The sequence below is a fragment of the Mobula birostris genome, chromosome 11 (assembly GCF_030028105.1).
Source record: "Mobula birostris isolate sMobBir1 chromosome 11, sMobBir1.hap1, whole genome shotgun sequence".
NCBI lineage: Eukaryota > Metazoa > Chordata > Chondrichthyes > Myliobatiformes > Myliobatidae > Mobula > Mobula birostris.
In genome coordinates this window covers 74,445,944-74,473,649 of record NC_092380.1, presented here as the reverse complement: position 1 = coordinate 74,473,649, position 27,706 = coordinate 74,445,944, and the positions used below count along the sequence as shown (strand labels likewise).

The 27,706-nt window shown below is 39.8% G+C and overlaps 1 protein-coding gene across 2 annotated transcripts in view; it reads right to left on the bottom strand.

Annotated features, from left to right (window-relative positions):
• copb1 (COPI coat complex subunit beta 1) overlaps nucleotides 1-27,706 on the bottom strand; it is a 51,768-nt gene that overhangs the window by 9,673 nt on the left and 14,389 nt on the right. For both annotated transcript variants that reach the window (XM_072272534.1, XM_072272533.1), the window contains exons 5-20: nucleotides 24,798-24,912; nucleotides 24,026-24,118; nucleotides 21,082-21,219; nucleotides 20,427-20,546; nucleotides 20,113-20,220; nucleotides 19,869-20,015; nucleotides 18,857-19,002; nucleotides 17,611-17,707; nucleotides 15,996-16,153; nucleotides 15,104-15,224; nucleotides 13,652-13,879; nucleotides 12,695-12,874; nucleotides 11,466-11,610; nucleotides 8,857-8,976; nucleotides 6,634-6,779; nucleotides 4,835-4,924 (exon numbers count right to left, since the gene is read on the bottom strand). In XM_072272534.1, the coding sequence (XP_072128635.1) occupies nucleotides 4,835-4,924; nucleotides 6,634-6,779; nucleotides 8,857-8,976; nucleotides 11,466-11,610; nucleotides 12,695-12,874; nucleotides 13,652-13,879; nucleotides 15,104-15,224; nucleotides 15,996-16,153; nucleotides 17,611-17,707; nucleotides 18,857-19,002; nucleotides 19,869-20,015; nucleotides 20,113-20,220; nucleotides 20,427-20,546; nucleotides 21,082-21,219; nucleotides 24,026-24,118; nucleotides 24,798-24,912 (2,152 nt within the window). The remainder of the gene's footprint in view (nucleotides 1-4,834; nucleotides 4,925-6,633; nucleotides 6,780-8,856; nucleotides 8,977-11,465; nucleotides 11,611-12,694; nucleotides 12,875-13,651; nucleotides 13,880-15,103; nucleotides 15,225-15,995; nucleotides 16,154-17,610; nucleotides 17,708-18,856; nucleotides 19,003-19,868; nucleotides 20,016-20,112; nucleotides 20,221-20,426; nucleotides 20,547-21,081; nucleotides 21,220-24,025; nucleotides 24,119-24,797; nucleotides 24,913-27,706) is intronic.

Here is a 27,706-nt window from a genome sequence, read left to right as displayed (position 1 = left end):
AAATGCACCTGGATGGATTGTTTCTTGTTTGGAGACAGCATCATGCAGCATCTCAAACGCCTATTTGTAGTCAGCCGCAGATAGTAGGTAAACTCCAATGAGAATTACGGATGAGAACTCTCTAGTTAAATGGAATGGAGGCATTTTATCTTTCTGTCTTCAAGGCTGGGGAGCATAAGTTCGACAATACCGCCACATTGGAGCACCAATAAGAGTTTATCATGATACACACAACTCCACCTTTTGTCTTTTCCGAATCAGCAGCTCAGTCCATCCTGTGAATTGAGAAGCCTTCAGGTCTGATCACCGTACTGTATCTTGTATGCTGGGAGTAAGCCAGGTCTCAGCTGAACATAAAGCACTGCAAACTTTCATTTCCCTTTGATACAGCAATCTTGCCCTCGGGTCCTTCATTTTGTTCTCCAGCAACTACACATTTGAAGAGGGGGTCTCATTCCTCTGTGTTTCAGCCTGGCTTGCAGGTACCCCCACCCTCACTCCTAGCCACAGTGATGAACCTTTGTCTGGTTAAAGGGTACCATATCTGCTCGCTTGAGAGTAAAGTCCACAGAATCTTTCAGAAGATCTTGAAATCTGTAGTTCATTAAGTTGATTTAAAAGTACATTAGCCTGCAGAAGGTCACTGTGGTTCACCAGCACCATCTTGCATCTCATCACCAGCTCTGACTAAAGATATTCCTTCTCATCTCTGTTCTAAAGGGATGTCTTTTTATTCTGATACTGTGCTCTTTGGTCCTGGACTCCACAGTACTGGAATGATCCTCTCCACACCCACTCTATCCATGCCTTCCAATATATCGTATGTTTCAATGAGATCAACAAATCTTTGACCTAGTGACCAACTTCCCCAATTGTCCAATCACCTTCCTTCCAGCCTTCAGAGTGAAATTATTCCCCATCTTTCATTTCCACCTCTAATGGTTGTATTTATGTGGATTGGTAGATGGGTGGCACGGTAGCAAAGTTGTTCAATTCTGGGTTCAATTCCACAGCTGTCTGTAAGGGGTTTGTGCGTTCTCCCCGTAACTGCATGGGTTTCCTCCAGGTGTTCCTGCTTCCTGCCACATTCCAAAAACATGCGGGTTAATCGGTCACATGAGTGGAATTAGGCAGTGTGGGATCTTTGTGCCAGGAAGGCCTGTTACCGTGTTATATCTCTAAAATAGCAAATTTGGACCAGCATGAAGTGAATATTGCGTTTAGGCTTTGTACATGAGAAATGGGACCAATTGCAATGAATTGGCCTAGATAATGCAGGTTAATTCTGGAAGTCCCAAACTGAATCACTGACAATCACTCATTTGATTGCATAGATAGAAATGTCCATATGGCTTTGATCCAGGTTGAGCATTACGGTACCAAGATTTCCCAACATATAAATATTGCAGGATTGGACCAAAGAGATTACTTAAAGAAGAATGCACCAGGCAGGCAGACAGTTCCTCTACAAAAGCAGAGCACCACTGTAAGTTTCTACAATGAAGCATTCCACCAACACTAGAACAATTAATTAAATACAACTCTTTTGGTGGTACCAATTAATATCATATGTTTGGGTTAGTCTCTGCATCTGGATTGGCTAAATAAAAATGAGGCAACCCAACCAGCAAAATTTTCGTCTGTTGTAACACATACAGTAAATAGAACAAATAACATTGCTTATCCAGGGGAAGTTCTTGATACCAGAATATCTGCCTTCCAACAAAAGAATATGAAATGAATCCTGACTTAATGAACATGAACAAAAAACATGTTGACTGAAAGAATTAGCCATGCAAATTACAGAATTCAATTTCACTGTAACCAAGAAACAATATGCTCACTGTTATTCACAGCTTGACCTTTGAAGTAACACACATAAAAATTGTTGGTGAACGCAGCAGGCCAGGCAGTATCTATAGGAAGAGGTCTGACGAAGGGTCTCGGCCCGAAACGTCGACTGTACCTCTTCCTATTGATGCTGCCTGGCCTGCTGCGTTCACCAGCAATTTTTATGTGTGTTGCTTGAAATTCCAGCATCTGCAGATTTCCTTGTGTTGACCTTTGAAGCGTTCCTTTAGTGTCTTAATATGTTGTGCCTCAGATGACCATCCTGAATGCAGTATTCAAGAGCCAGGATGTTGAGAAAACTATAAAGTCCAATTAAAAGTTAATTCATGTCTACTGCTCTACTCATGCAGTTTAATCTTATTCATAAGACACTGCAAATGCTGAAATTTGAAACAAAACTCTGTTAGGGGAAACACAAGAGATTCTGCAGATGCTGGAAATCCAAAGCAACACACACAAAATGCTGGAGGAACTCAGCAGGCCAGGCAGCATCTATGGAAATGAAAAAACAGTAGACATTCTGGGCCGTGAGCCTTCATCAGGACTGGAAAGGAAGGGGCACGGGAGGAGGAATGAAGTAAGAAGCTGGGAGTTAATAGGTGGAAAACATAAAGAGCTAAAGAAGGTAACTGATAGGAAAAGATAGTGGACCATGGGGGAAGGGGGGGAGGGGCTCTAGGGAGAAGTGATAGACAGGTGGGGAGACGAGTTGAGGGGATTGAAGAGGAGACTGGGGAGGGGACATAATTACTAGAGAATGGAGGAGCAACAATTCATATTCCATCTGGATAGCCTCCAACCTCACAGTGGCTTCATTGTGGTAGAAGAGGAGGTCATGAACAATCTGTTGGAATGGGAATGGAGATTGGAATTAAAACGGTTCACCACCAGGAAATGCTACTTTTTGCAGATGAAGTGCCAGATATAGATGCACAGGTGAAGTGTTGTCTCACCCGGAAGGATTGTTTGCGGCCCTCAATGGAGGTAAACAGGCAGGTGCAGCACTTTGGCTGCCTGCAGGGACAAGTGCAGGAGGGAGGTTATTGGGGAGGGACAATGGACAAGGGAATCACAGAGGGAGTGATCCCTGTGGAAAGTGGAAATTGGATAGGGTGAAAGGAGGTAAAGATGCATTTGGCGGTAGCAGACATCCCACCTCTCCCTGAAGTTCCAGGAGTCTCCCGCATATTAATAGTGGCTCCCTGATGCCCGCAAATTATATACAATGTCCCAGAAATTGAATTTCTTGAGAGCCAGCGTGAGAGAACGTGCAAGAGAGCGAGCGGAAGAGCAAGAAAGCAAGCGCGAGAGAGCAAGCACTAGTGAGAGCGACCATGAGAGAGTGCGCGTGCGCGAGAGTGAGAAAGCAAGCGCAAGAGAGTGAGAGCGAGAAAGCAAGCACGAGAGAGCGCAAGTGAGAGCAACCACAAGAGAGTGAGAGCGGGAAAGCAAGCGCGAGTGAGAGCGATGAGAGAGAGTGCACGTGAGAGTGAGAAAGCAAGCGCGAGAGAGAGCGCAAGCAAGCGCGAGCAGCGAGAGCAAGAGCGAGGGAGCGAGCGCGAGGGAGAGAGTGCGTGCGAGTGAGAAAGCAAGCATGAGAGCGAGAGAGAGAACGAGAGCAAACGCGAGTGAGAGCGACCACGAGCGACAGAGCGCGCGCCATAGAGAGAGGGCGAGAGCAAGAGCGAGAGAGTTCCAAAAAAAGTCAGAGTGGTAGTGTTCCAAAAAAAATTAAAACGTACGTCACCCAGACTATCCTAAAGTGTACCTCTGCCTAATAGGGGTCAAAAATAATGACAGTGTTGCTTGCTGCACTGTTTGCAACAGTGACTTTTCTATTGCCCATGGGGGGTTAAGACTGTACAAGACATGTTGAGGTGAGTTTAACAGGCGTTATTCGTTCATTAGCATAGCTAATGTTATTTAAACTAGCTGGCTAGCTGCTAAGGTGCTACTCTATTGCAGACATCCCACCTCTCCCGGAAGTCTCCCGCAAATTGATGGTGCTACCTCCCTGAAATGAGTTTTTGCAGGTGGGATGTCTGTGGTAGGGATCCTGTTGAAGATGATGGAAGATGCTGGATGAGGAGGGTCATAGGGTGGCAAGTGAGGAATTTTATCTGTTAGGGCCACCGGAAGACGATGTGAGGGCAGATGCTTGTGAAATGGAGGAGATGCAGGTGGGGGCAGCATCAATGGTGGTGAAAGGGAAACACTTTTCTTTGAAGGAGGACGACACCTTTGATGTCCTGGAAAAGAAAGCCACATTCTGGGAACAAGTAAGAGAAAATCTGTAGATACTGGAAATCAAAGCAACACACACAAAATGCTGGAGGAACTCAGCAGAACAGGCAGCATCTATGGAAAAGAGTAAACAGTCGATGTTTCGGCCGAAACCCTTCATTAGGACAGATCCGCCAGGGACAAAGGAACTGAGAAAAGGGAAATTTTTACAGGAGACAGTTCAACCCACTGTGTTCCTCCAGCATTCAGTTTGTTTTTCCAATATTTATTAGCTTTGTTGATTCCTGTTAAGGATAGGTGATTATACTATTTAAGAATTTAGCTACTTTCTTGACTTGAAAGCCTTTGTACTTCATGTGTTGCTTAATTTTTCCTTCCTTCTGAAGAATTTCACACCCTCCATTTTGATGAAATAACCTTTCACTATTGCTTTTTACCTTCCTTCACAACCAGTGTTATTATTACTTCAGCAATTTTGCTAACACTTTATCAAAACTCTCTTGAAAATGCAATGCCTAATTTATGAAGCATAAATATTAAAACAAGAAAATTCAAATCAGATATTTGCTCAAATTAACAGAATTGTGCTCATGAATCAACTGCAATGAACTGGTAAAATTGGGCATGGACAGATAAAAATACTGCACGGCAAAACGAACAAGGAAGAACTCTGACTTTCTAAAAAGCAAAAAAACAAATCACACTACAGTTGCAACTCAAACATCTATGTAGTACGTACCTTCTCTGGAGTCAAACACTTCATGTTAGTAGATTTAAGAATGTGCTGCAAATATTCATTTAGGTCAGTAATGTTCGTATTAACTGTAACCTTGAAACAAAAAAACAAAAATTAGGGATCATCCACTCAGTTATCCAAGAAAAGTCATTTTAACCTATGCAAGTTAAAGTACACAGAGTCCACAGAAGTCAGGCAAAGCAGTATCGAGTTCATGGACCCTATACAGATTAGAGAGGAGAAGTTTGCTGTCTTGAGGCAAATTAGGGTAGATAAATCCTAAAGGCCTGACAAGGTGTTCCTTCAGAACCTGTGGGAGGCAAGTGCAGAAATTGCAGGCATACTAGCAGAGATATTTAAATCATCCATAGCAAAAGGTGAGGTACCGAAGGATTGGAGGATAGCTAATGTTGTTCTGCTGGTTAAGAAATACTCCAAAAATAAACCAGAAAATTATAGACCAATGAGCCTGACATCAGAAGTGGGAAAGTTATTGGATGGAATTCTTAGGGACCGGATATATGAGTATTTAGATAGACATGGACTGATTAGGGCTAGTCAGCATGGCTTTGTGCATGTTAGGTCATGACTAACCAATCTTATAAGTTTTTTGAGGAAGTTATCAGGAAAGTTGACAAAGGCAAGGCAGTGGATGTTATCTACATGGATTTCAGCAAGGCCTTTGACAATGCCCGCATGGGAGATTGGTCAAGAAGTTTCAGTCATTCGGCATTTAAAATGAGGTAGTAAAATGGATTAGATATTGGCTTTGTGGGAGAAGCCAGAGAGCAGTAGTAGATGGTTAGCTCTCTGACTGGAGGCCTGTGACTAGTGTGTGCATAGGATTGGTGCTGGGTCCATTGTTGTTTGTCATCTACATCAATGATCTGGATGATAATGTGGTTAATTAGATCAGCAATAGTGAGGTTATAGTGGACAATGAGGAAAACTATCAGAACTTATAGCAGGATCTCAATCAGCTAGAAAAATGGGCTGAAAAATGGCAGATCGAATTTAATGCAGACAAGTGCGAGATGTTGCACTTCAGTAGGACCAACCAGGGTAGGTCTTACACAGTGAACGGTAGGGCAATGATGAGTACTGTACAACAAAGGGAACTGGAAACATAGGTCCATAATTCATTGAAAGTACCGTCACAGGTAGATAGGGTCATTAAGAAAGCTTCTGGCACATTGGCCTTGATAAATCAAAGTACTGAATACAGGAGATGGGATGTTATGTTTAAATTGTATAAGTCGTTGGTGGGGCCTGATTTGGAGTATGGTGTGCAGTTTTGGTCACCCACCTACAGGAAAGATGTAAATAAGTTTGAAATAGTACAGAGAAAATTTACAAGGATGTTGCCAAGAATGGAGGTCCTGAGTTATAAAGAAAAATTGAATAGTTTAGGACTTTATTTCTTAGAATGTAGAAGATTGAGGAAAGATTTCATTGAAGTATACAGAATTATGAGGGGTATAGATAGGGCAAGCAGGCTTTTTCCACTAAGGTTGGGTGGGACTACAACTAAAGATTATAGGTTAAGGGTGAAAAGTAAAAAGTTTAAGGGGAACATGAGAGGAAACGTCTTCACTCAGAGGGTTGAGAGAGTGGTACAATGCGAGCTTGCTTTCAACGTTTAAGAGAAGCTTGAATAGGTACATGAATGGTAGGAGTACGGAGGGCAATGGTTCAGTACAGGTCGATGGGAGTAAGGAGTAGTACAGCATGGACAAGATGGGCTAAAGGGCCTGTTTCTATACTGTACTTTTCTGTGCCTATGTCTCAATATGTTTCCTTACCTTGTTTTCCCATTCAAATTCTGCCCACATCTGACGAAACTCGGCGTCGGAGCACAATGCAGGCTGAATATAGTCCATGATGTCAATGTGAATGTCACTCAGTACTACACAATTTCGGTCACTTGCTGCCCCAGATATATCATAAACTGGAAGCACAGATAACAAACAGAATTCAGTCAAGTAGCTCAGTTCTTGAAATGGAAAAAAAATATTTCCTATTGGCATCATAGAGTAAAGGGGCTTACTATGAAGCAGCAATTTCAATACAGGTGTCACCTGCTTTTCGAACGTTTGCTTTACAAAACCTCACTGTTACGTAAGACCTACATTAGTACCTTGTTTTCGCTAACAGAAGGTGTTTTCACTGTTATAAAAAAAATCAGCACGTGATAAAAGGCAGCGTACGCCCCGAGCAGCCGCTCTCCCCGGGATTCAGAACTGCATTCTCGCCGGCATTGCTTAAACACGTGCCTGTGAGCAGCCGTTTGCAAGATGAGTTCTGAGGTACTGGAAAAGCCTGAAAGAGCTCGTAAAGGTGTTACACTTAGCATAAAACTAGACATAATTAAGCGTTTTGATCGTGGTGAATGAAGTAAGGACAACGTGACTTTGGCTTGTGGAAGCTGACGAAGATGATGTTGAAGAGGTTTTGGCATCCCATGACCAAGAGCTGATAGATGAAGAGCTGATGCAATTGGAAGAGGAAAGGATAACAATCGAAACCAAATGCAGTAGCGAACTGAACGTGAAGCAACTGCGTGAGATTTTCGCTGCAATGATAAAGTACGACTTTAATTTTGAAAGGGTACGTAGGTTTAGGGGATATTTGCAGGATGGTTTGAGTGCTTACAAAGAACTGTATGATAGAAAGATGTGCGAGGCTCAGCAGTCAAGCAAGCCTTCCACATCAGCCACAGCAGACGACGAACCTCGAGCTTCGACATCTAGGCGGGCAGTCAAAGGAGAAGATGAGCTGCCTGCCCTAATGGAAACAGATGACACTCCAGTGTCCCACCACCCCAACCCGCAGGCCGTGGACAGATACTGATTTGCGGAGAATGCAGCAGTAGCCGGGAGGCACACAGCACATCTTTACGAAAAAAGCCGAAATAAACCTGCTAATTAATTAGGTGCCACCTGACACATAAACGTCGGCCCAGATCAGAGGCAATGCAGTCGGCAATCGCCTCTGATCTGGGCCGACAATTACGTGTCAGGTGGCACCTAATTAATTAGCATGTTTATTTCGGCTTTTTTCTTAAAGATGTGCTGTGTGCCTTCCGGCTACTGCTGCATGCTTCGCGAATCAGTATCGGTTGCTGCCCGGAGGGTGGGGGCCACTGCACCACCCCAACCTGCAACAACTCAGTCTAACATACCATCATCAGTGTGCTCTGCGCTGTCTTCCCAATTCCAGTAAGTGATACTACACTGTACATACATTATTTCTACTTTATATAGGCTGTGCATTTTTATGTGTTATTTAGTATGATTTGGCAGCTTCATAGCTGAAAGGTTACTGGAGAGAGTGTTTTTGCCAACAGCGCTTGCTTGAGATTTTCGCTTCGGAGAACTGTGCCGGCTATGATTGTGGAAAAGTAATTCTACTTTATATAGGCTGTGTATTTATCATATCATTCTTGCTTTTACTATATGTTAGTTATTTTAGGTGTTATGTGTTATTTGGCATGATTTGGTAGGTTATTTTTGGGTCTGCGAACTCTCACAAAATTTTCCCATATAAATAAATGGTAATTGCTTCTTCGCTTTACGACATTTTGGCTTACGAACCGTCTCACAGGAACACTCTACCTTCGGATGGCGGGGGAAACCTGTACATGGTTATCAGCTCTCTGCAGATCAAACCTTACTTACAAACTAGGGGCATTTCACAGTAGCTTCTTAACATGCTAACCCATTCTTCTTAGGCACGTGGGGGGAAACTTGTGAATCCTCCTTGTGGACTGCGTTAATTACTGATGGACCACAAGCTGATGTCAACAGTGACCTGACATTGTCCGTCACCAAATGCAAAAAGCTGTCTCCTTAGATCACAATTTGAATCTCTCAATTCTTTTCAAAGTACTAAAATAAGTGTTAAAGGGAATCTAACAAATCATCTGTCAACAAGACAGGAAGCAAAAAAATGCACTGTTATTTCCCAGTACATTTCTTCAGATAATAACACACTAATTGTTCCGATTAAAGAAAATTCCTTCTCACCTATATTACCAAAAATGATGCCATTTTCTGTTGAAGCTACTTTGACATTCGCCTTGATATTAGCAAAATCGTGAGGAGCAAGGGTCAGGGGTGAAGGCTTCTCAACAAGCTTAAGATCACCTAGCAAAAAAAAAACAAGCAGAATCCATATCACAAACACAAGAAATTCCGCAGCTGCTGGAAATCCAGAGCAGCACAAAATGCTAGAGGAACTCATCAGAGCAGACATCTATGGAAATGAGTACAGTGCCTATAAAAGGTATTCACCCTCTTGAAAGTTTTCATGTTTTATTGTTTTTGCAACATTGAATCACAGTGGCTTTAATTTGGCTTTTTTTTTGGACACTGATCAACAGAAAAAAAAGACTCCTTCGTGTCAAAGTGAAAACAGATCTCTACAAAGTGATCTAAATTAATTACAGATATAAAGCATAAAATAATGATTGCATAAATATTCACCCCCTTTAATATGACACACCAAATCACCATGGGTGCAGCCAGTTGGTTTTAGAATTAGTTAAATGGAGATCTATTTTTGGAGACCTGTGTGCAGTCAAGGTGTTTCAATTGATTGTAGTAAAAATACACCTGAGTCTGGAAGGTTCAACTGCTGGTGAGTCAATATCCTGGCAAAAACTACACCATGAAGACAAAAGAACACTCCAAGCAACTCTGTGAAAAGGATATTGAAAAGCACAAGTCAGGAGATAGATACAAGAAAATTTCCAAATCACTGAATATCCTTTGGAGTACAATCATCAAGAAATGGAAAGAATATAGCACAGCTGTAAATCTGCCTAGAGCAGGTCATCCTCAAAAACTGAGTGACCGTGCAAGAAGGGGACTAGTGAGGGAGGCCACCAAGAGACCTATGACCACTCTGGGAGTTACAAGTTTAGTGGCTGAGATGGGAGAGACTGCACGTTCAACAACTGTTGCCTGGGTGCTTCACCAGTCGCAGCTTTACTAGAGAATGGCAAAGAGAAAGCCACTGTTGAAAATTACGTACATGAAATTTCGGCTACAGTTTGCCAGAACGCTTGTGGGAGACTCTGAAGTCAGCTGGAAAAATGTTCTATGGTCTGATGAAACGAAAATGAGCTTTTTTGGCCATCAGACCAATGCCAAGTTTGGTGTAAGCCAAACACTGCACAGCAAACACACACCATCCCTACCGTGAAGCATGGTTTTGGCTGCATCATGCTGTAGGGATGCTTCACTACAGTAGGTCCTGAAAGGCTTGTGAAGGTAGAGGGAAAATGAATGCAGCAAAATACAGGGAAATCCTGGAGGAAAACCTGGTGCAGTTTGCAAGAGAACTGTGACTTGGGAGATTTCTTTTCCAGCAAGACAATGACCCCAAGAACAACGCCAAAGCTGCACTTAAAAGCAACAAAGTTAATACCCTGGAGTGGACAAATCAGAGTCCAGACCGCAATCCAAATAAGAATGTGTGGCTGGACTTGAAAAGGGCTGTTCACTCATGATCCCCATGCAATCTGACAGAGCTTGAGCTGTTTTGTAAAGAAGAGTGGGGAATAACTATAGCGTCCAGATGTGCAAAGCTGATAGAGACCTATCCACACAGACTCAAGACTATAATTGCTGCCAAAGGTGCATCTACTAAATACTGACATTAAGGGGGTGAATACTCGGTGCAATCAATTATCTTGTGGTTTATATTTGTAATTTAGATCACTTTGTACAGATCTGTTTTCACTTTAAACAAAAGTCTTTTTCTGTTGATCAATGTCACAAAAGCCAAATTAAATCCACTGTGATTCAATATTGTAAAACAATAAAACATGAAAACTTCCAAGGGGGGGGGAGGGTGAATACCTTTTATAAGCATTGTAAACAGTCAATGTTTCGAACTGAAATTCTTCATCAAGACTTGAAAGCGGAAGATGCTAGAACAGAAAGGTAGGGTAAGGAAAAGGAGGACAAGCTAGGTGATAGGTGAATCCAACTGGATGAAGAAGGTAGGATTGAAGTAAGAAGCTGGGAGGTGATAGGTGGAAAAAGAAAAGGGCTGGAGAAGAAGAAATCTGATAGGATAGGAGAGTGGACCATGAAAGAAAAGGAAGGAGGGCACCAGGAGCAGGTGATGGATAGGTGAGGAGAAGAAACCGGAATGGGGAATAAAAGAGGGAATGGGAAGGGGAAAATAAACCACCTGAAGTTGGAGAAATCGATATTCATGCCATCAGGTTGGAGGTTACCTAGTTGGAATATGAGGTGTTGCTCCCCCACCCTGAGAGTGGCCTCATCATGCAAAAGAGGAAGCTATGGAACAACATGTTGGAACAGGAATTAAAATGTTGGCCACCAGGAAATACCACTTTTTGCAGACTGAGTGCAGGTGCTTGACAAATTTCCGTCGGGTCTCACCAATGGAAAAGAGGCCACATCGGGAGCACCAGATACAGTAGGTGACCAACAGATTTGCAGGTGAAATGTTGCCTCACCTAAGTGCTGTTTATATCCATATCTCTAGCAATTGTCTTTCTTTCTAAGGCTGTCGTTCATGCAGCAGAGAATCTAAGAAAGTTAGGTTACAAACTGCTTTTCAAACCAAAATAAAGACTTGCGTAAATGTTAAAACCTACCCAACGTAGCTAGCTCCAGAGTGCAGTTCTGAAGTGTGTCACTTGTTTGATTGACCACAAGTACATCAAGTACAATGTCATACTGATTAACATGTACGTATGCTTCTGCGTATACCGGATCCGAGAAACCAGTCAACTGTGTAACCTATAAATTAAAAATAATTAACCTAGTATTCTTTTAGGGTTCAGCACTCAAGAAAGTTAATTGCTCAGTTAAATTTGGTTGGATGGTTAAATCCAGTTGTGTGCAGTGTCAAAACAAAGAGGTCACAGGCAGTTACGTAAGCAACTCAACATTATGACTGTTGTCCAAATATAAGGCCTCTATTGACACAAAATTTTTCAGATTATTTATGTGATGGCATAATGTCTATAAATGAAAAGGAAAATCTAAATTTAATGTAAGAAGTGACAAGTACAGTATCACTTGCTATTAATTTGTGCATATATGTCACACAAACTTCAGGCAATTCAGAGTACGAGAACAAAATAGAATTTCAAGATTCAGCACTCCATCAGTAACTCATAAAAATGTCACGACAACGCATCACCAACTGCACAAGTTGATACATTTAGGGCATTGTCAGAAAATTACATTAAATATTCCCTCAATATTACTGACTACATCACAAAGCATCTGCAGAGACATAGTTGTGACTGATGATTGCATTTATGTATTTCATTTTCTTGTTCTGTTCTAACATCTCAGTAAATACAAATTACATTCCTTAATGTTTTTAATTGAAAACAAGATTTTTATACCTTTTCCCCCAACACAACCTAAATTTATATTTCTTTCTAGAAGTTATATGAGATTGTACTCAACAACTAAAATGTTTCCTTCTCAGTCCTTGTATTGCACCACAGTAAGTCGTCCAGGCAACTCCAACTGCAGATTTGATTGCAGTTTCGAGCACAAACGACAACATAGGTTCAGGTGTACTGGAGCACTACCAGCTGCGGGCTTCCCTCCAAAGGGCACGAAATCCCACTTTTGACTCTTCTGCTGTTCCATTATTGCTGTTGGGTCTAAATCCTACAACCCCCTTCCCAACAAGACTGTGGGAGTATCTTCACCTGAAGAACTGCAGCAGTTTAAGTTGGTGCCACAGCAGAGCATTGGTCTTGCCAGCGATAGATAAATAAATAAATGGGGCCAGGCATAACCTCTTGCAAGGACAACAGGCAGCTTCTAGTTAAAAATAATCAATCAAGCATTTTCATTGTACCTTACTGAGCTTGGAGGCCAGGGGGTCAGAAGCTTCTTTTCGTTGTGTGTTACCCATTGCAGCTAATAAGCTGAGCTGAAACTGATCTTCTTTAGAAGTCATTTCATTCTTGGCCATCAGCTGCACGAAGGAAATGGGATCATCTGCCTGCACAATTACATTTCTCTTTTCTGACTGTTTCTAATTGGAGCAAAAGAAAAAGGAAGAAAATCATCAGAAGACATTTAAATATACTTCATCAGCAGTGAAGTTATCCATAGCATCAAGTTCCAACACACAAGATATCCTCCTAGTCAACTGGATTCAGTCTGAAAATTAAGAGTTTAATAACTATAACTATGAATATATTAATAATAACCTGCTCTTACCACCTTTTGTTGCACTGAAACATCTCAGAGCACTTGACCAGGACATTTCATTTTTTAAATGCTAATTTCCACTACGGATCAGCATGTTTCAATTTAGATGAAAGTTCTTTTTTCAGAACTCTACAGGAAAAGCACTGTAATTTAAATTTTAGCTTTTAATTTACATTTAGAGTTTTAAGATTAACATCAATTTACTAGCATGTATATTTTCCCCGCAAGGGATCACCACATTATGGAGGGGTTTACGGCTACTTTCACAATTTTCTGTAACACAAAGTCACATTTTCTGCATATAGGTCAATAAATGCGCGTTGAAAATAATCTTGTATAAATTTAATATAAATTCTGTAAGAGCAAAATCTATTCTGCATCTCAAATTTCTAAGTAGTGACGTGATTTCTTAAAGAGTGAATTTCTGTAATTTTCTGTAATTTAAAGAGCGTAATGGAGGGGTTCCTAATAAAAACAGAACTCTTAGAGAATAGTGACCTAAATCAATAGCACTGTACTTTCTTTCATTTCAAAATCACTGAAGTGATTAAGCAGAAGAAAATCCAGAAATGTTATGAATCCTCCATGAAAACTTTACCTTCTGAGAAAGTTTCTCTTCCTCCAGTTTGGCTGACAGCATTTGAGAGAGTGATTTTCTACATTCTTTATTGAAAATATCACTCATCAGTGGGGAACACTCTGCAAGAACTTTGAGGCAGAGCGAGATGCGGTCCACATCGTCATCAGTGATTGGTTTCTTTGGGAGTGATGATTTACCGAGGTGCAAAATGGTAGCCATAATGAGCATAGACTCTGCAACAAAGCTCTTAAAAAAAGATGAAAATTATTTAAGACCCAAGAAACAGAAGTAGGAACAGGCCATATCATTCAATATCATGGCTAAATTTCTACATCGGCTACACCTTCTTGATCTATTTTCACATTTCTCTATGCCCATGGTAGCCAATTATTTGTCAATTTCACCTGAATATACTTCACCAAGCATCCACAATCCTTTGTGGTAAGTAAATTTCAGTGAAGCAATCTTTCATTCCTCATTTTCAAATGGTCAACCATTAGTTCTCAGCTCTTCATCCTATGCAAACATTTCAAGCCCTCTGAAGAATTGAAGTCCTAATGTAATTACCTTTTCCCTTTCAAAATCCACAAATTGTTGGCTCATTCATCTCAATGTCTTTTCACTGTAGCCTACTATTGCTTGGCATCCATCAGATGAATCTTTGCTGCACCCATCTCAAAGTACTAAAGCCAAACTTTGTACTCCAGGTCCAGTGTCACCATAACTCCATATAAATGAAATCAGATTTTCTGGGACTGGAACCTCAAACACCACTTGATGTTCAAAGATAGCTAAATACGTCAAATATTCTTCCAGTCAAGCTGAAGATACATGCTAAAGAAAAGGTCTATTCAGTTGAAGCAATCTACTCTAGTGCAGTAAACAGGTGAGTTACCCAACAACGTGGAAAATAAGCCAGGTAAATTCTATCCATAATAACGCAGTTCAAACCCAGTGTTACTCATTACAGTCTCATAAGTCTAATTTTAATGATCAGAAAAATACTTAAGCAGTCTTGACATCACTGATAAACACCATTAAGCACCACCTTACCAACTACCTACTTCTCAATGCTCAGTTTGGGTGTTAGTATGGCCACTGATCTACAGGTCATATTACAGCTTCACTCCTCAAATCTACTGGTGAAATTACAGTGAATGCAGCACCAATTCTTTTTTCCAATATGTCTGCTTTATCCACTGCTACTTTATTCATTCACTTTCTCCACCCTTTCTTCCAGAATTTTGAAACTGCATACTTCAAATACGAATCCCTGCAGATGTCTAATGTTTACCAAAAACCTGACAATTAACACATATTTTGCCGGTAATATTCAACACAGATAAATATCTTTTAACATCGTGGCTTTTAAAAAAACGTTTTTCAGGTTTAAATACTTGCAGCTTATAGAGACAGTGGAAATTAGTTTCCCATTTCCTGTTGAATTTTCAAAAGAATCCTGATTCTTACATTTTGCTTCTTTTTATCTTGCACAAGTGCCATATAACGTAAAGCTATCTTGGTCAATGTAGTTGCAAGGGCACCAGCCACGAAGAAATCCCCATCCAGCAGGAATCCACGTAGAGGTGGTCTTAAAAAATTCATACATATTTATATAAAATTAATGTATCCCAATAAATAAAGAATAATGTGGAAGTAATCATTTATTACGGCATATAGCAATGCCCAATTAAATAAAAAACAAATACTTCAGAACTAAATATTTACTGCTCTTCCACGTAAGATAGCATGAAAACATATTAAAAGACTAAAATGTACATGCAAACTAACATTAAAAAAATTAAGATGTGTCCATTGAATAAATGTATGCAATATAAACCATTCAGTTGGGAAAAAAAATACATAAAAGCAACTTTGTTTGACCAATAATTCCTCAATGCTTAAGAATATACTTGTTCCCAAATTGCCAAGATGAAGATCTTTATGTAAACAGTCATGTTTGAAACCCTGGATCAATCAGTAAAATTATGCAAACACAATCAAGTCCTTACATGTTTTCAAATGAATTGTACATTGTTATTTCCATCTTCAGTACCTCCTCCACCAAGAAATTTAATTCACTGTGCCCAATAAATAAATTTAGATATTCTGCACTGTTTCAAAATTAGTATGGGAGGAAGAGTGACCTTTGAATCCAAAAGCAAAACTTCCACAAATGTGACAGATAAACTGCAGAATACAGATGCTCATATTTCTAGATTGTCTGGATCCAAATCTTCAAATTACTATTTTAATGGATGGGAGGCTGCCAGTGTCCGATTCAATTTCTGAAATGAGTATTTAACTTTGTCCTTTTAATATGATGGCGGTTATACACATCTTAGAAAATATTTAGTTTTACCTGTCTTCATCCTTTTTGGAAGGCCTTGCACTAAGAGCACTCTGAGTTGCATAGGTTCCCATCTCCGTCACAAGTTTTTGTGTGGGAACCACTTGAATGTCGTCGTCCATTTTCAGCTCACCAGCTTCCTTCTTTATCTCAGAATCAACAATTGGAATCTAAAGCAGTCAGAAAAATACAAATAAATTGGTTTATGGTATCATGTGCCGATATGTATTTGCATGATACTTCTATAAAGCATTTCTGCATAATGTTTGTTTTTAAAGAAGGGAAATCACAATTAGAATCACATTTTCAGTTTAACTGAAAAAAAATTCCTTCAAGATTCTTCAGAATCAGGTTTATTATCACTGGCATGAGTTATGAAATTTGTTAACCTAGCAGCAACAGTACAATGTAATAAATGATAATATAGAAAGAAAAAAAGAGTGAATCCATTAGCGTGTGTGTGTGTGTGTGTGTGTGTGTGTGTGTGTGTGTGTGTGTGTGTGTGTGTGTAACATGCCTACTTCTCATTTTAATGGGTAATGGGGGTAGTTAATAATGGACGTCCTGTGCAGTAGCCACCATCTCTCCCCATACCAGACAGTGATGCAGCCTGTCAAAATGCTCTCCACCATATATCTATAGAAGTTTCCAAGTGTTTTAGTTGACAAACCAAATCCCTTCAAACATCTAATGAAATATAGCCGCTGGCTTGCCTTCTTTTTAGCTGCATTGATATGTTGGGACCAGGTTAAATCTTCAGAGATCTTCACACCCAGGAACTTGAAATTGCTCACTCTCTCTACTTCTGATCCCTCTATGAGGATTGGTTTGGTTCCCTCGTCTTACCCTTTCTGAAGTCCACAATCAGCTCTTTCATCTTACTGACATTGAGTGCAAGGTTGTTACTCTGACACCCCTCTCATCTCCATCTGAGATTCTATCAACAATGGTTGTATCATCAGCAAATTTATAAATGGTACTTAAGCCATACCTAGCCACACAATCATGGGTATACAGAGTAAGCACACACCCGAGGTGCGCCAGCGTTTATCATCTGCAAGGAGGAGATATTATCACCAATCTGCATGGATTGTGGTCTTCCAGTTAGGAAGTCGAGGATCCAATTGCAGAGGCCCAGGCTTTGCAGCTTATCATTAGGATTGTGGGAATGATGGTGTTAAAAACTGAGCTACAGTCAACAAACAGCATCCTGACATAGGTGTTTGTATGTCCAGGTGATCTAAGGCCATGTGAAGAGCCACTGAGGATGCGTCTGCCGGAGACATCAGGTGACTTTGTTCAATGCTGTCTTCTCCCTTGCACACAAGAATAAAATTGCTATCTGAATTAACAATTATGAATACAAATAGCTTTTTGCAACATTATAATTTCAGATGCTTCTGTTGATTTTTGTTTGTTTTCATTTCTGACTTCAGTTACTACTTAATTCAAAGATTGGGCTTAGTTCAGGAAGTCAGTTCTACAATGAATTTAGATTTTACCAGTAGAAGGGAAAATCGTGAGTGCCTTGTATTCTTTTTGTGAATGTCTTAGTACCTTCCTTGTAATGGGACTGGAGCATGGCATTCCAGATAAGAGAGAAAGCATTTGAGTTTTCCCCACATACCTCACCTAATGATCGACGAACTTCAGTCATTACACTCTGAATGTCCTCCTTAGAGCTGCAATATTCACCCAAAATCCAAAGAGCTCCCCTGTATATCCTGCAGCAAAAACAAAGAAAAATCCGATGAAAAATCAAAACTGAAATAAAGAAAGATGCTGGAAAAATGATATAAAAAACATTGGAAACACTTAGCAGTTCAGTCAGCACATGGAATAACAGACAGAACTAACATTTAAGGCCAGTTGGAACCATATATAAGATAAACTGAGAACTACAAAATGGTGCTTCTCTTTCTGGTATGTCTAATCAACTTCTGGGATGTTTACTTTGTTATGAACGTTCTTTTCCAACAACAAAACCAGGAGGATACTTCCAGATTTAAAAAAAAACACTTCAGTTGCTGAACAGTGGACTGAACCAAATTTAGTTACTCAGTCAAAAATTAACTGAAATCAGAGCGCACTTGGCACAACAATGGATCATGAAAAGATCAAAAGGCCTGAAAATGACTTCAGAGTCTCTTCTTCACAGAAAAATTCAAAGTTTATTTGAACTTGTTCATTGGTTACAGTAATTGTCAGTTTCTGCTTTTTATGTCCAATTTTTTAAACAAGTGAGCTTGCTGTGGATTATAATCATTTCATTCGCTTGCTAAGGAATGTTTGTGAAGATTAAAGAAAAGCAATCTGGTTCTTAACTACAACATCTATGCAGACACAAGAGACAACAGATGCTGCAAACTAGAGGAACAATCTGCTGGAGGAACTCACTTGACTTGCTAAATTTCTCCAGCAGAATGTTTATTGCTACAATGCCTGTGTTACTAGATCTACATTTCATACTCCACTTGTAATATCCACATCACAACCATCCAAAACAAACTTCTTTGAAACCTGAATGAAGAGCATTACACAAAAGCAAATATACAGTATGTCCTCTCAACAAATAATTTTGGACAAATTAAGACAGGATTTTCAACTAAGCATCCAAATGGCAATTGAACATGATTCATCTACAACTAAAAGTTTTGTTTAAAACAAGTTAAATCACACAATCAAATAATTAATTCAAGTCTGGTCTTACAAGAAATACTTGAGGTGTAAACTAAAAGTTACACCTTTGCTCAGCCATAGTTTAAGCAGCTCAGAAATATATACTGTATGAATACAAGTTAAATTTTACAAAATTGAGCAAAATAACATTTTATTCCACAGATAGCTTCTAATGCAAGAACAACTTTACTTACTTGACAGATTTGATGGCATGGAATACCTCCAACATTTTCTCCACAATAACTGGACGAAGGCCTTCAAATCTCTGAATGGCTTCTCGCACAAACTCAAGAACATCAGCAGCAGCTGCCTCATTGGTATCACTAAGGAATTCCATCAGCTACAGTAAAATCAAGTTGGGAAAGTACATATTATCAGAGCAGCAAAATAAATTACTCTGCAACTTCCTGGTGCATCATTTAATATAGCTTGAAATATCCATTAGTTGTGAGGGTGTTAAAACAGAGAGCATCGTTTTGTGAGATATTTGTATCATCAGTAGGATGTTGACATATTCCCTTTGTCTTTCAGTTCTTTGCACCTGAACAGCAGAACCCAAAAAGGGTCAGGAACATTCATGATCTACAACCGAAACAACATTACTTGATTACACCCATCAATATAGTTTGAAACTCTTTAGTTTGTAGCCAATATATTGAAACAGAAGATGCTATTTTCCCATAATTTTTAATTATTGTAACAAAATGTGAAATATGTACTTGCACAGACCCTATGATGATCCTTACCTAAAAAAATTGTAAAACTGCTGCTTCTTGTTAAACAACTTCACAGTAGGAATGCCTCCATATAAATACATGTACAATGTGAAGTGCACTTGAGCTAAAATTCTGTTCTCATACTATCTACTCTCTAAAGCGACTGAACACAATTCTTGGATGGTGTTCGGAGAGCAGATCTTGGTGTGATGGTGTAGAAGCAATTTTGGACTTAAGAAGACAAAGGCAATTATGAGCTACACCCTGTCCTTGACATAGACCCAACTGATCACACAGCATAATGGACAGAGAATAAACTTAGGCTTGCCTTTGAGGCTTACAAGCAATGTCCTTGCCTCCAAACATTCCGTGGCCAAGTCCAACTGAGAACACAAGTACAACTGAACACATTTGGCCAGAGTAATATAAGTTACTAAAGGGTAGCCTGCAGAAGAGATTTTTAGGAAATGAATAACTTATGCTCACATACCACTGGGATAACATTTCCAGCCATGTCAGGAAAACGGACACTGCACGAATGTAACGTCCTGACTAGAAGCTGTCGGTATTTGTCGGTGTCTTCATGTTCTGACACATTATTTGTTTTGATGACTTCCTTCTTTAGAACTATGACAAGCTGCAGAGAACAAACATGCACTGAATTTGTCAAAAATGAATCTTTGACATTTGAAGTTGACAATAAGTGAAATGACTCAAAAGTTCAAAGTTTGTACCTCTTCAACGTTACGAGAAGAAACTAAATCTAGTGCCAGCTGCAGTGTTTTCTTGCGTACCTCCAGGTCTGTGGAGGTCAGAACTCGCAGGACATCCATCACCAAATCCTGAAAAGATTTTTTAAACTTACTCAATTAGCATGGGAAATGAAATTACTTTATCTTAGTTTTAAAATTTCCATGAATAGATCAATTGGGAAACAATTTCATAACAATAAGTTCATTGACATTGGTTTGTTATGAATTGTTCACAGTATTTGAAGCAATAAAGAAGCATAATGGTCTCAATTCAGCCGAAGCACTAGGCTTATTACCTGCAGCACCCTCTCATGTGTGGGATGCTCTCGTAGTTCAATCAAGCGATCAAGAACTATCAGTTTCACATTGTTGTCACTCTCTTTGATAATCAAATCAATGTAGCACTGAGCAGCAGCCTAGAAAAAGGTATACCAAATTCACAATAAATTATAAAATGTCAAAAAGAATTTTCCTCAGAACTGTCAACCACACAAGCATTTTTATCACACTGGCAGAAAATTGAGAGGCGAAGGATGAAAAAAAATTGTTTGGAATTTTGTATTGGAGATTGGGAAGAGTTAACTGCCTGGTTGTCTCTCCAATAAACAGAAAAATGCATTTTGGCTTGCATTCGTAATAGAATGTGAAAATACACTATATTTTTAAAAATATGACCAATCCATTCTGTGAATAATGATTGGAGAAATTTAAGTTCAACTTTTACAAATGCAGCCAGAATTTAAAAGCCTTCCTTGAAATGCTTTCTTTATAGACATGCACAAGGCCACTTCTTCACCTCTACATTTCAGAGTAAAATAGCATATTTTGGAAGAAAATTTGATTCATTCAACATAGATTAACATGATACTTTCTTTGGTTGACACCTATACTTTCAATCATTATGCCAAAGCTTTTATGACTTTTCAGCGAATGTATGTTAAAATTCAGTACCTTGATAGCAGTTGGGGCACTTGAGAGGGTAACTAAAGTACCAGCAGCTTCGTATTTCACTGCAGGGCTTGAGGACTGGAGTAAATTGTAGATGCAGCGTATGAAACGGGCTCTCTCTGTGGGATTGGCATGGCATACCTAAAACAGCAATAACAATTTAACTTTTATGTACTGAACACTGCAGCTCGGCCTTTATTGAGGAAAGCCTGTTATCCACACTCTGCATGCACTCCCCCAAATGGACTCAGCTAATCCTGATAGCCCACAAGTTAATGGACAAGCCCTGGGTGGTTCACAGGTCTCAAACCTGGATAACTTTCCTAGGTTACATTCCTTTGTCGTGGAGATATTATGAAAGCATTAAAATCAAGCAAAGCACTTTAAATTTTTTCAATTTAAGAGTTCACCAAAACATTAAACAAACAGGCTAACTGATTTAAATGGTGATCACTAGTGAGAGGACAAAGCTAAATCCTACTCTTAGGTAATGGGACAGGACAAGTTACCGAGGTAACAGTGGGGGAGCACTTTGGTATATGTGACCGGGGTTCAAATTATTTTAAACTAGTTATGGAAGGGGACAGAAATGGGCCACAGGTTCAAGTGCTAAATTGGGAGAAGACAATTTTTGATGGTATGAGGCAGGAACTTGCAAAGGTGAATCTAAAACTTTTTAATAAGTGAGATAATGAGCGCTCAAGATTTGCATATTCCTGTTAGAGTGAAGGGCAATGTCGGCAAGAATAGAAAAACCTAGATAATGAGAAATACTGAACTCCTGGCCAGGAAAAAGGAGACAGCATGAGTCAGGTACAGGCAATTGTGATCAAGAGAACCTCTGGACTATAGAGGATGCAAGAGTGTACTGAAGAAAGAAATCATAAGGCAAAATGAGCCACAAGATAATTTTGGCAATGATCGAGGAAAATCCAAATGAGATTTTACGCAATTTAAGGAAAAGAGAAATCAGAGAGGATATGGTCCATCAAAAACCAAAGAGGACAACTTTCTGTGGAGCCCCAGGAGATGGGCAAGATCATTCATGAATATTTATCCTTAATGAATACTTCTCCTGTTTTTACCATGGAGAAAGACATGAAGACTTCGGCACTAGAAAAATTCAAAGGGGAAATTTTGAGGATAGCCTATACTACAGTAGAGCTGCTCCTAGATAATTTAAAAGACATAAAGGTACACTAACCTCCAGGGCCTGACTGGGAGGTAGCCTGATAAGAAATTACGGGAGCCCTAGCTGAGATATTCGCATCATCATCAGATATGGGTGAGGAGAGCAAATGTGATGCCATTATCTAAGAAGGATGGTAAGGAAAAACACGGGATCTACAGACCAGCAAGTCTGATATCCATGGTAAGAAAGATACTGGAGAGGAATCTTGAGGGGTCAGATATAAATACACCTGATGAATAGGGCTTGTCAGCATGGCTTCACATTTTACAAACGTGATTGAATTTTTTGGTGATGTGACCAAGAAAGTCAATGAGGGCAGGCACATGACGTGGTTTCTATGGATGTCAGTAAGACCTTAAATAAGTTTCCACAGAGTAGGCTGCTCTAGAAGGTTAGATTGCATGGAATCTTGGGAGAGCTGGCTTATCCAATACACAGTTAGCTTTATGGCAGAAAGTAGGCGGTAATGGAGGAAGGTTGTTCCTCAGACTGAAAGCCCAGGGACTAGTGATATGTCTCAGAGGTCAGTGCTGGGCCCATTATTGTTTGTCAACTATATCAATGATTTGGATAAGAATATACAAGGCATGGTAAGTAAATTTGCAGGTGACACTAAAGTAGGTTGTACAGTGGACAATGAAGGTGGTTATCAAAACTTACTGGAGTATGTTGATCAACTAAGTGGGCAAAAGACTGGCAAATGGAGTTGAACTTGGGTAAGTTTGAGATGTTGCAATTTGGAAGTTCAAATCTGAATGGATTTCACTGTGAACAACAGAGCCCTGGAGAGTGTTACAGAACAGAGGGACCTTGAAATATAATTATATTATTCCCAGGAAGCAGAGTCACAGGTAAACAGGGTGGTGGGTAGTAAAGGCAGCATTGGGAACACTGACTTTCATGAGTCAGGGCACTGAGTATAACAGTTGGGAGATCATAGTGCAGTTGTACAGGGTATTGGTAAGGTTACACTTGGAACACTGCGTTTAGATTTGGTCACCCTGCTATAAGAAAAGTGCTATTAAACTGGAAAGAGTGTAGAAATGATTCACAAGAATATTGCTGGAACTGAAGGGAGTGAATGACATGGACAAGCTAGAAATTTATTCCTTAGAGCACAGTAAACTGAGAGATGATTTTACAGAGGTATATTAAATCATGAGAGGAATAGTTAGGGTGAATACACTTAACCTTTATTCCAGGTTTGTTGAATGAAGAACTAGAATGCATAGATTTGAGGTGAGAGATGAAAGATTTAAAATGAACTTGAGGAGGGACACACACACACTCACACTTTTGTGGAATGAACTGCCAGAGAAAGTGGTTAAGGCCGCTACAATAACAACTTACAACAATTTTAAAGTAATAGTTGTATAGGTAAAAGGACTGGAAAGATTTAGAAGGTTAAAGGGCCAAACACTGGCAAGTACAACTAGTTTGGATGGGGATTGAGTACCTTGCTCAGCAAAAACCGGTGTGCCAAAAGGTCTGTTTCCATGCTGTGTGACTCTACAGACTCCAAGCGTAGTGCAGGAGTCTGGTTCCATGTGAGCAGTCATAAATCTGCCAGTAAAACTCAACAAGCAAGATAGGAACCTCTGCATTTGCACTCAACTCCCAAAACTTGCCAGCATTCCTGAGAGACTGAACAGTTGTCACTCCCTTTTATTTCAAGGACCATTTGTTTGCATATTCTTCAATTCCAAGCAAAAAAAAGTCAGATTTTCCTTATTCATACAATGTTTGATTATTTACCTTGTAAATCAACTCAACTATAACCAGTTGCAGAATGTCTCCAAAAGTATGAACCTGATCAATGCAAGTACTCAGGTAATCCAGAGCTCGGTCCTAAGAAAACATTACAAAATTATATTAAAGATTATTTATAGAATTCCAGTAGCTAAATCTAGATCTGATAACACTACAGCAATAGCTTGCAGATTCCTTACACATAAAACAAATGTTTTTTGAATTTGTCTGTTAAATATTCAAAATCTCTATTTCTTGCAATTTTATAACACATTCACTATCTTTGTATGGAAAAAATATGATTAAATGCAGTTTCAGAGCAAGGTATCCAAATTAAATGTTAAAATATCAAAACTTTTCATGTTTAGATGCACCTTGCCCCATAAATATACATCACCATTTAATCACATTCCTAACCATTTAGCAATATTCTTTCCCAGCTCGGGGAATCAGGGTTCAGAGTTCAATTCTGGCACCATCTGTAGGGAGTCTCTATATGCTCTCCCTGTGGAGTATGTGGGTGCTCCCCACGTGCTCTGGTTTCCTCCCACAGTCCAAAGATGTCCTGGGTAGGTTAAATGGTTATGGTAAATTGTCCCATGATTAGGTTAGGGTTAATTGGGATTGTCGAAATTGCTGGGATGGCGTGGCTTTGAAGGGCCAGAGGGCCTACTCCACGCTGTGTCACTAAATAAAATAAAACTAACTGTGTACATATGGAGCTTTCACTGACTTAATAATTTTTGACCATAATTTGTCAAAGACACAAATATTTCACCTGATCAGCATGGATAAGCATCATGAAAGCATTCCGTTTACAACTGGCATCTTTTTCATTCACCAAGAAATCATGAATCAACTCAGGAGCGTCAGGAATAAGGTTTTCAAAGTTCCTGCAAAAAAAAACACAAAATGACATCCAACTTTGAAATGCAATGAAAACCTAGCTTTTACCTTTCCAATTTCCTTTCCCACAAAAAATTACATGTGAGCCAACATTTTGTGAAACTTGCTTAGCAAAAAAAAATGAAATGAACTGATCCCACAAGGGAAAAAAAGTTCCCAATTTTGTAAACTATCCTGGTGAATCTTTTCTACACCTTCTCTAGCTTTATCACATCCTTCCTGCTCAGACCCACACACGTTCTAAGTGAAATGTGCTTCAAATCTTGTATTCAATGCCACAACCAATGAAAGCAAACACGCTCATCACCTTGTCTGTCTATCTCATTGCTCTCAGGGAACTTATGGACATGTATCCCTAAGCCTCTCTGTTTCTCAATACTCTCCAGAGCCCTGCCGTTCACTGTACATCCCTGCCCTGGTTTAACTTATCAAAATGCACTCTTGATTTAAATTCCCTCAGCCATTCCTTTCACCACTTTTGCAAGCGATCTTGATCCTGTGGTAACCGTAGACAACCTTCACTGTCCACCACACCGCAAATATGACAATCATGCCACATTAATTCTCATCTAGATCATTAATATATACTCAGTGGCCCCTTTACTAGGTACCTCCTGTATCTGTTCAGGAGCTTCATGGTCTTTTGCTCTTGTAGCCCATCCACCTCAAGGTTCAACATGTTGTACATTCAGTGATGTTCTTCTGCACACCACTGTTGTAACACGCGGTTATTGGAGTTACAGTGCCTATAGAAAGTATTCATCCCCCTTGGAAGCTTTCATGTTGTATTGTTTTACAACATTGAATCAGTGGATTTAATTTGGCTTTTTTGATTCTGATCAACAGAAAAGACTCTTTTGTACCAAAGTGAAAACAAAAATAAACCAAAAAATAATTATGTAAGTACTTGCCCCTTCAAGTTAATATTTAGTAGATGCATCTTTGGCAACTACTACAGCTAGTCTTGAGTCTGTATGGATAGGTCTCTATCAGCTTTCCACATCTGGGCATTGCAATTTTCCCTTTTCTTCTTTACAGAATTGCTCAAGCTCTGTAAGATTGCATGGGGATCGTGAGTGAACAGCCCTTCGCAAGTCCAGCCACAAATTGTACCAATTGGATTAAGATCTGGACTCTGACTTAGCCACTCCAGGAAATTAACTTTGTTGTTTTTAAGCCATTCCTTAATAAAAACATTAAGCTTTGGCTTTATGTTTGGGTCATTGTCTTGCTAGAAAACAAATCTCCAAACCTTCTACAAGTTCTCTTGCAGACTGCATCAGGGTTTCCTCCAGGTTTCCCCTGTATTTTGCTGCATTCATTTTGCCCTCTACCTTCACAAACGTTGCAGGACCTGCAGCAGTGAAGCATCCCCACAGCATGATGCAGCCACCATCATGCTTCACAGTGGGAAAGGTGTGTTTTTGATGATGTGCAGTGTTTGGCTTTCTTCTGATGGGCAAAAGCTCAATTTTGGTTTCATCAGACCATAGAAATTTCTTCCAGCTGACTTCAGTCTCTCACATGCCTTCTGGCAAACTCTAGCTGAGATTTCATGTGAGATTTTTTTTCCAACAGTGGCTTTCTCTTTGCCACCCTCCCATAAAGCTGTGACTGGTGAAGCAACCGGACCACAGTTGTTGTATGCAGTCTCTCCCATCGCAGCCACTGAAGCTTGTAACTCCACCAGAGTTGTCATAGATTTGTTGGTGGCCTCCTTCCCACTCTTCTTGCACGATCTCTCAGATTTTGAGGACGGCCTGGTCTACGCAGATTTACAGCTGTGTCATATTCCTGCCGAAGGATTTCGGCCCAAAACCTTGACTGTACTTTCTTCCATAGATGCTGTCTGGCCTACTGGGTTCCTCCAACATTTTGTGTGTGTTGCCCATATTCTTTCCATTTCCTGATGATTGATTTAACTGTACTCCAAGGAACATTTAGCAACTTGGAAATTTTCTTCTATCCATCTCCTGACTTCTGCTTTTCAATAATCTTTTTGTGGAGTTGCTTCGCGTGTTCTTTTGTTTTCATGGTACAGATTTTGCCAGGATACCGACTCATCAGCATTTGGACCTTCCAGATACAGGTGTGTTTTTACTACAATCAATTGAAACACAGGTCTCCAAAAATAGATCTCCATTTAAATAATTATGAACAACTGGCTGCACCAGCGATGATTTGGTGTGTCAAATTAAAGGAGGTGAATACTTATGTAAAACGATGAAACATGAAAACTTCCAAGGGGGTGAATACTTTTTATAGGCACTGCACTGTCCTCTTCCTGTCAACTTGAAGCAGTCAAGCCATTCTCCTTTGACCTCTCTTATTAACAAGGCATTTTCGCCTACAGAACCATGGCTCGCTGGATGTTTTTTGTTTCTCTGTAAATTCTACAGGCTGTTTTGCATGCAAACCATAGGAGATCAGCAGTTTCGGTCACTTACATCACATTTCTTTCCCATTCTGATGTTTGGTATGAACAGCAACTGAATCTGCTGACCATGTCTGCATGCTTTTATGTACTGAGTTGCTGCCACAGCATTGGCTAATTAGATACAGTGGATTCCAGTTTATTGGGCCACGAGTTACTCGAGGCAGCCACTTATTTGGGTCAACTCTTAAAGAACAAAAAATAATTGAGAAAATAGTCAGGATTACCTTCACATACTTGGAAAACCGTGCCACTTAATTAGGACAGGAGACTTTTGCTGAACAGTTTCTAATTAGTGTCGGATGTTGGACACTACACCATGCTAAGAGCGAACATTTTTAAATAAC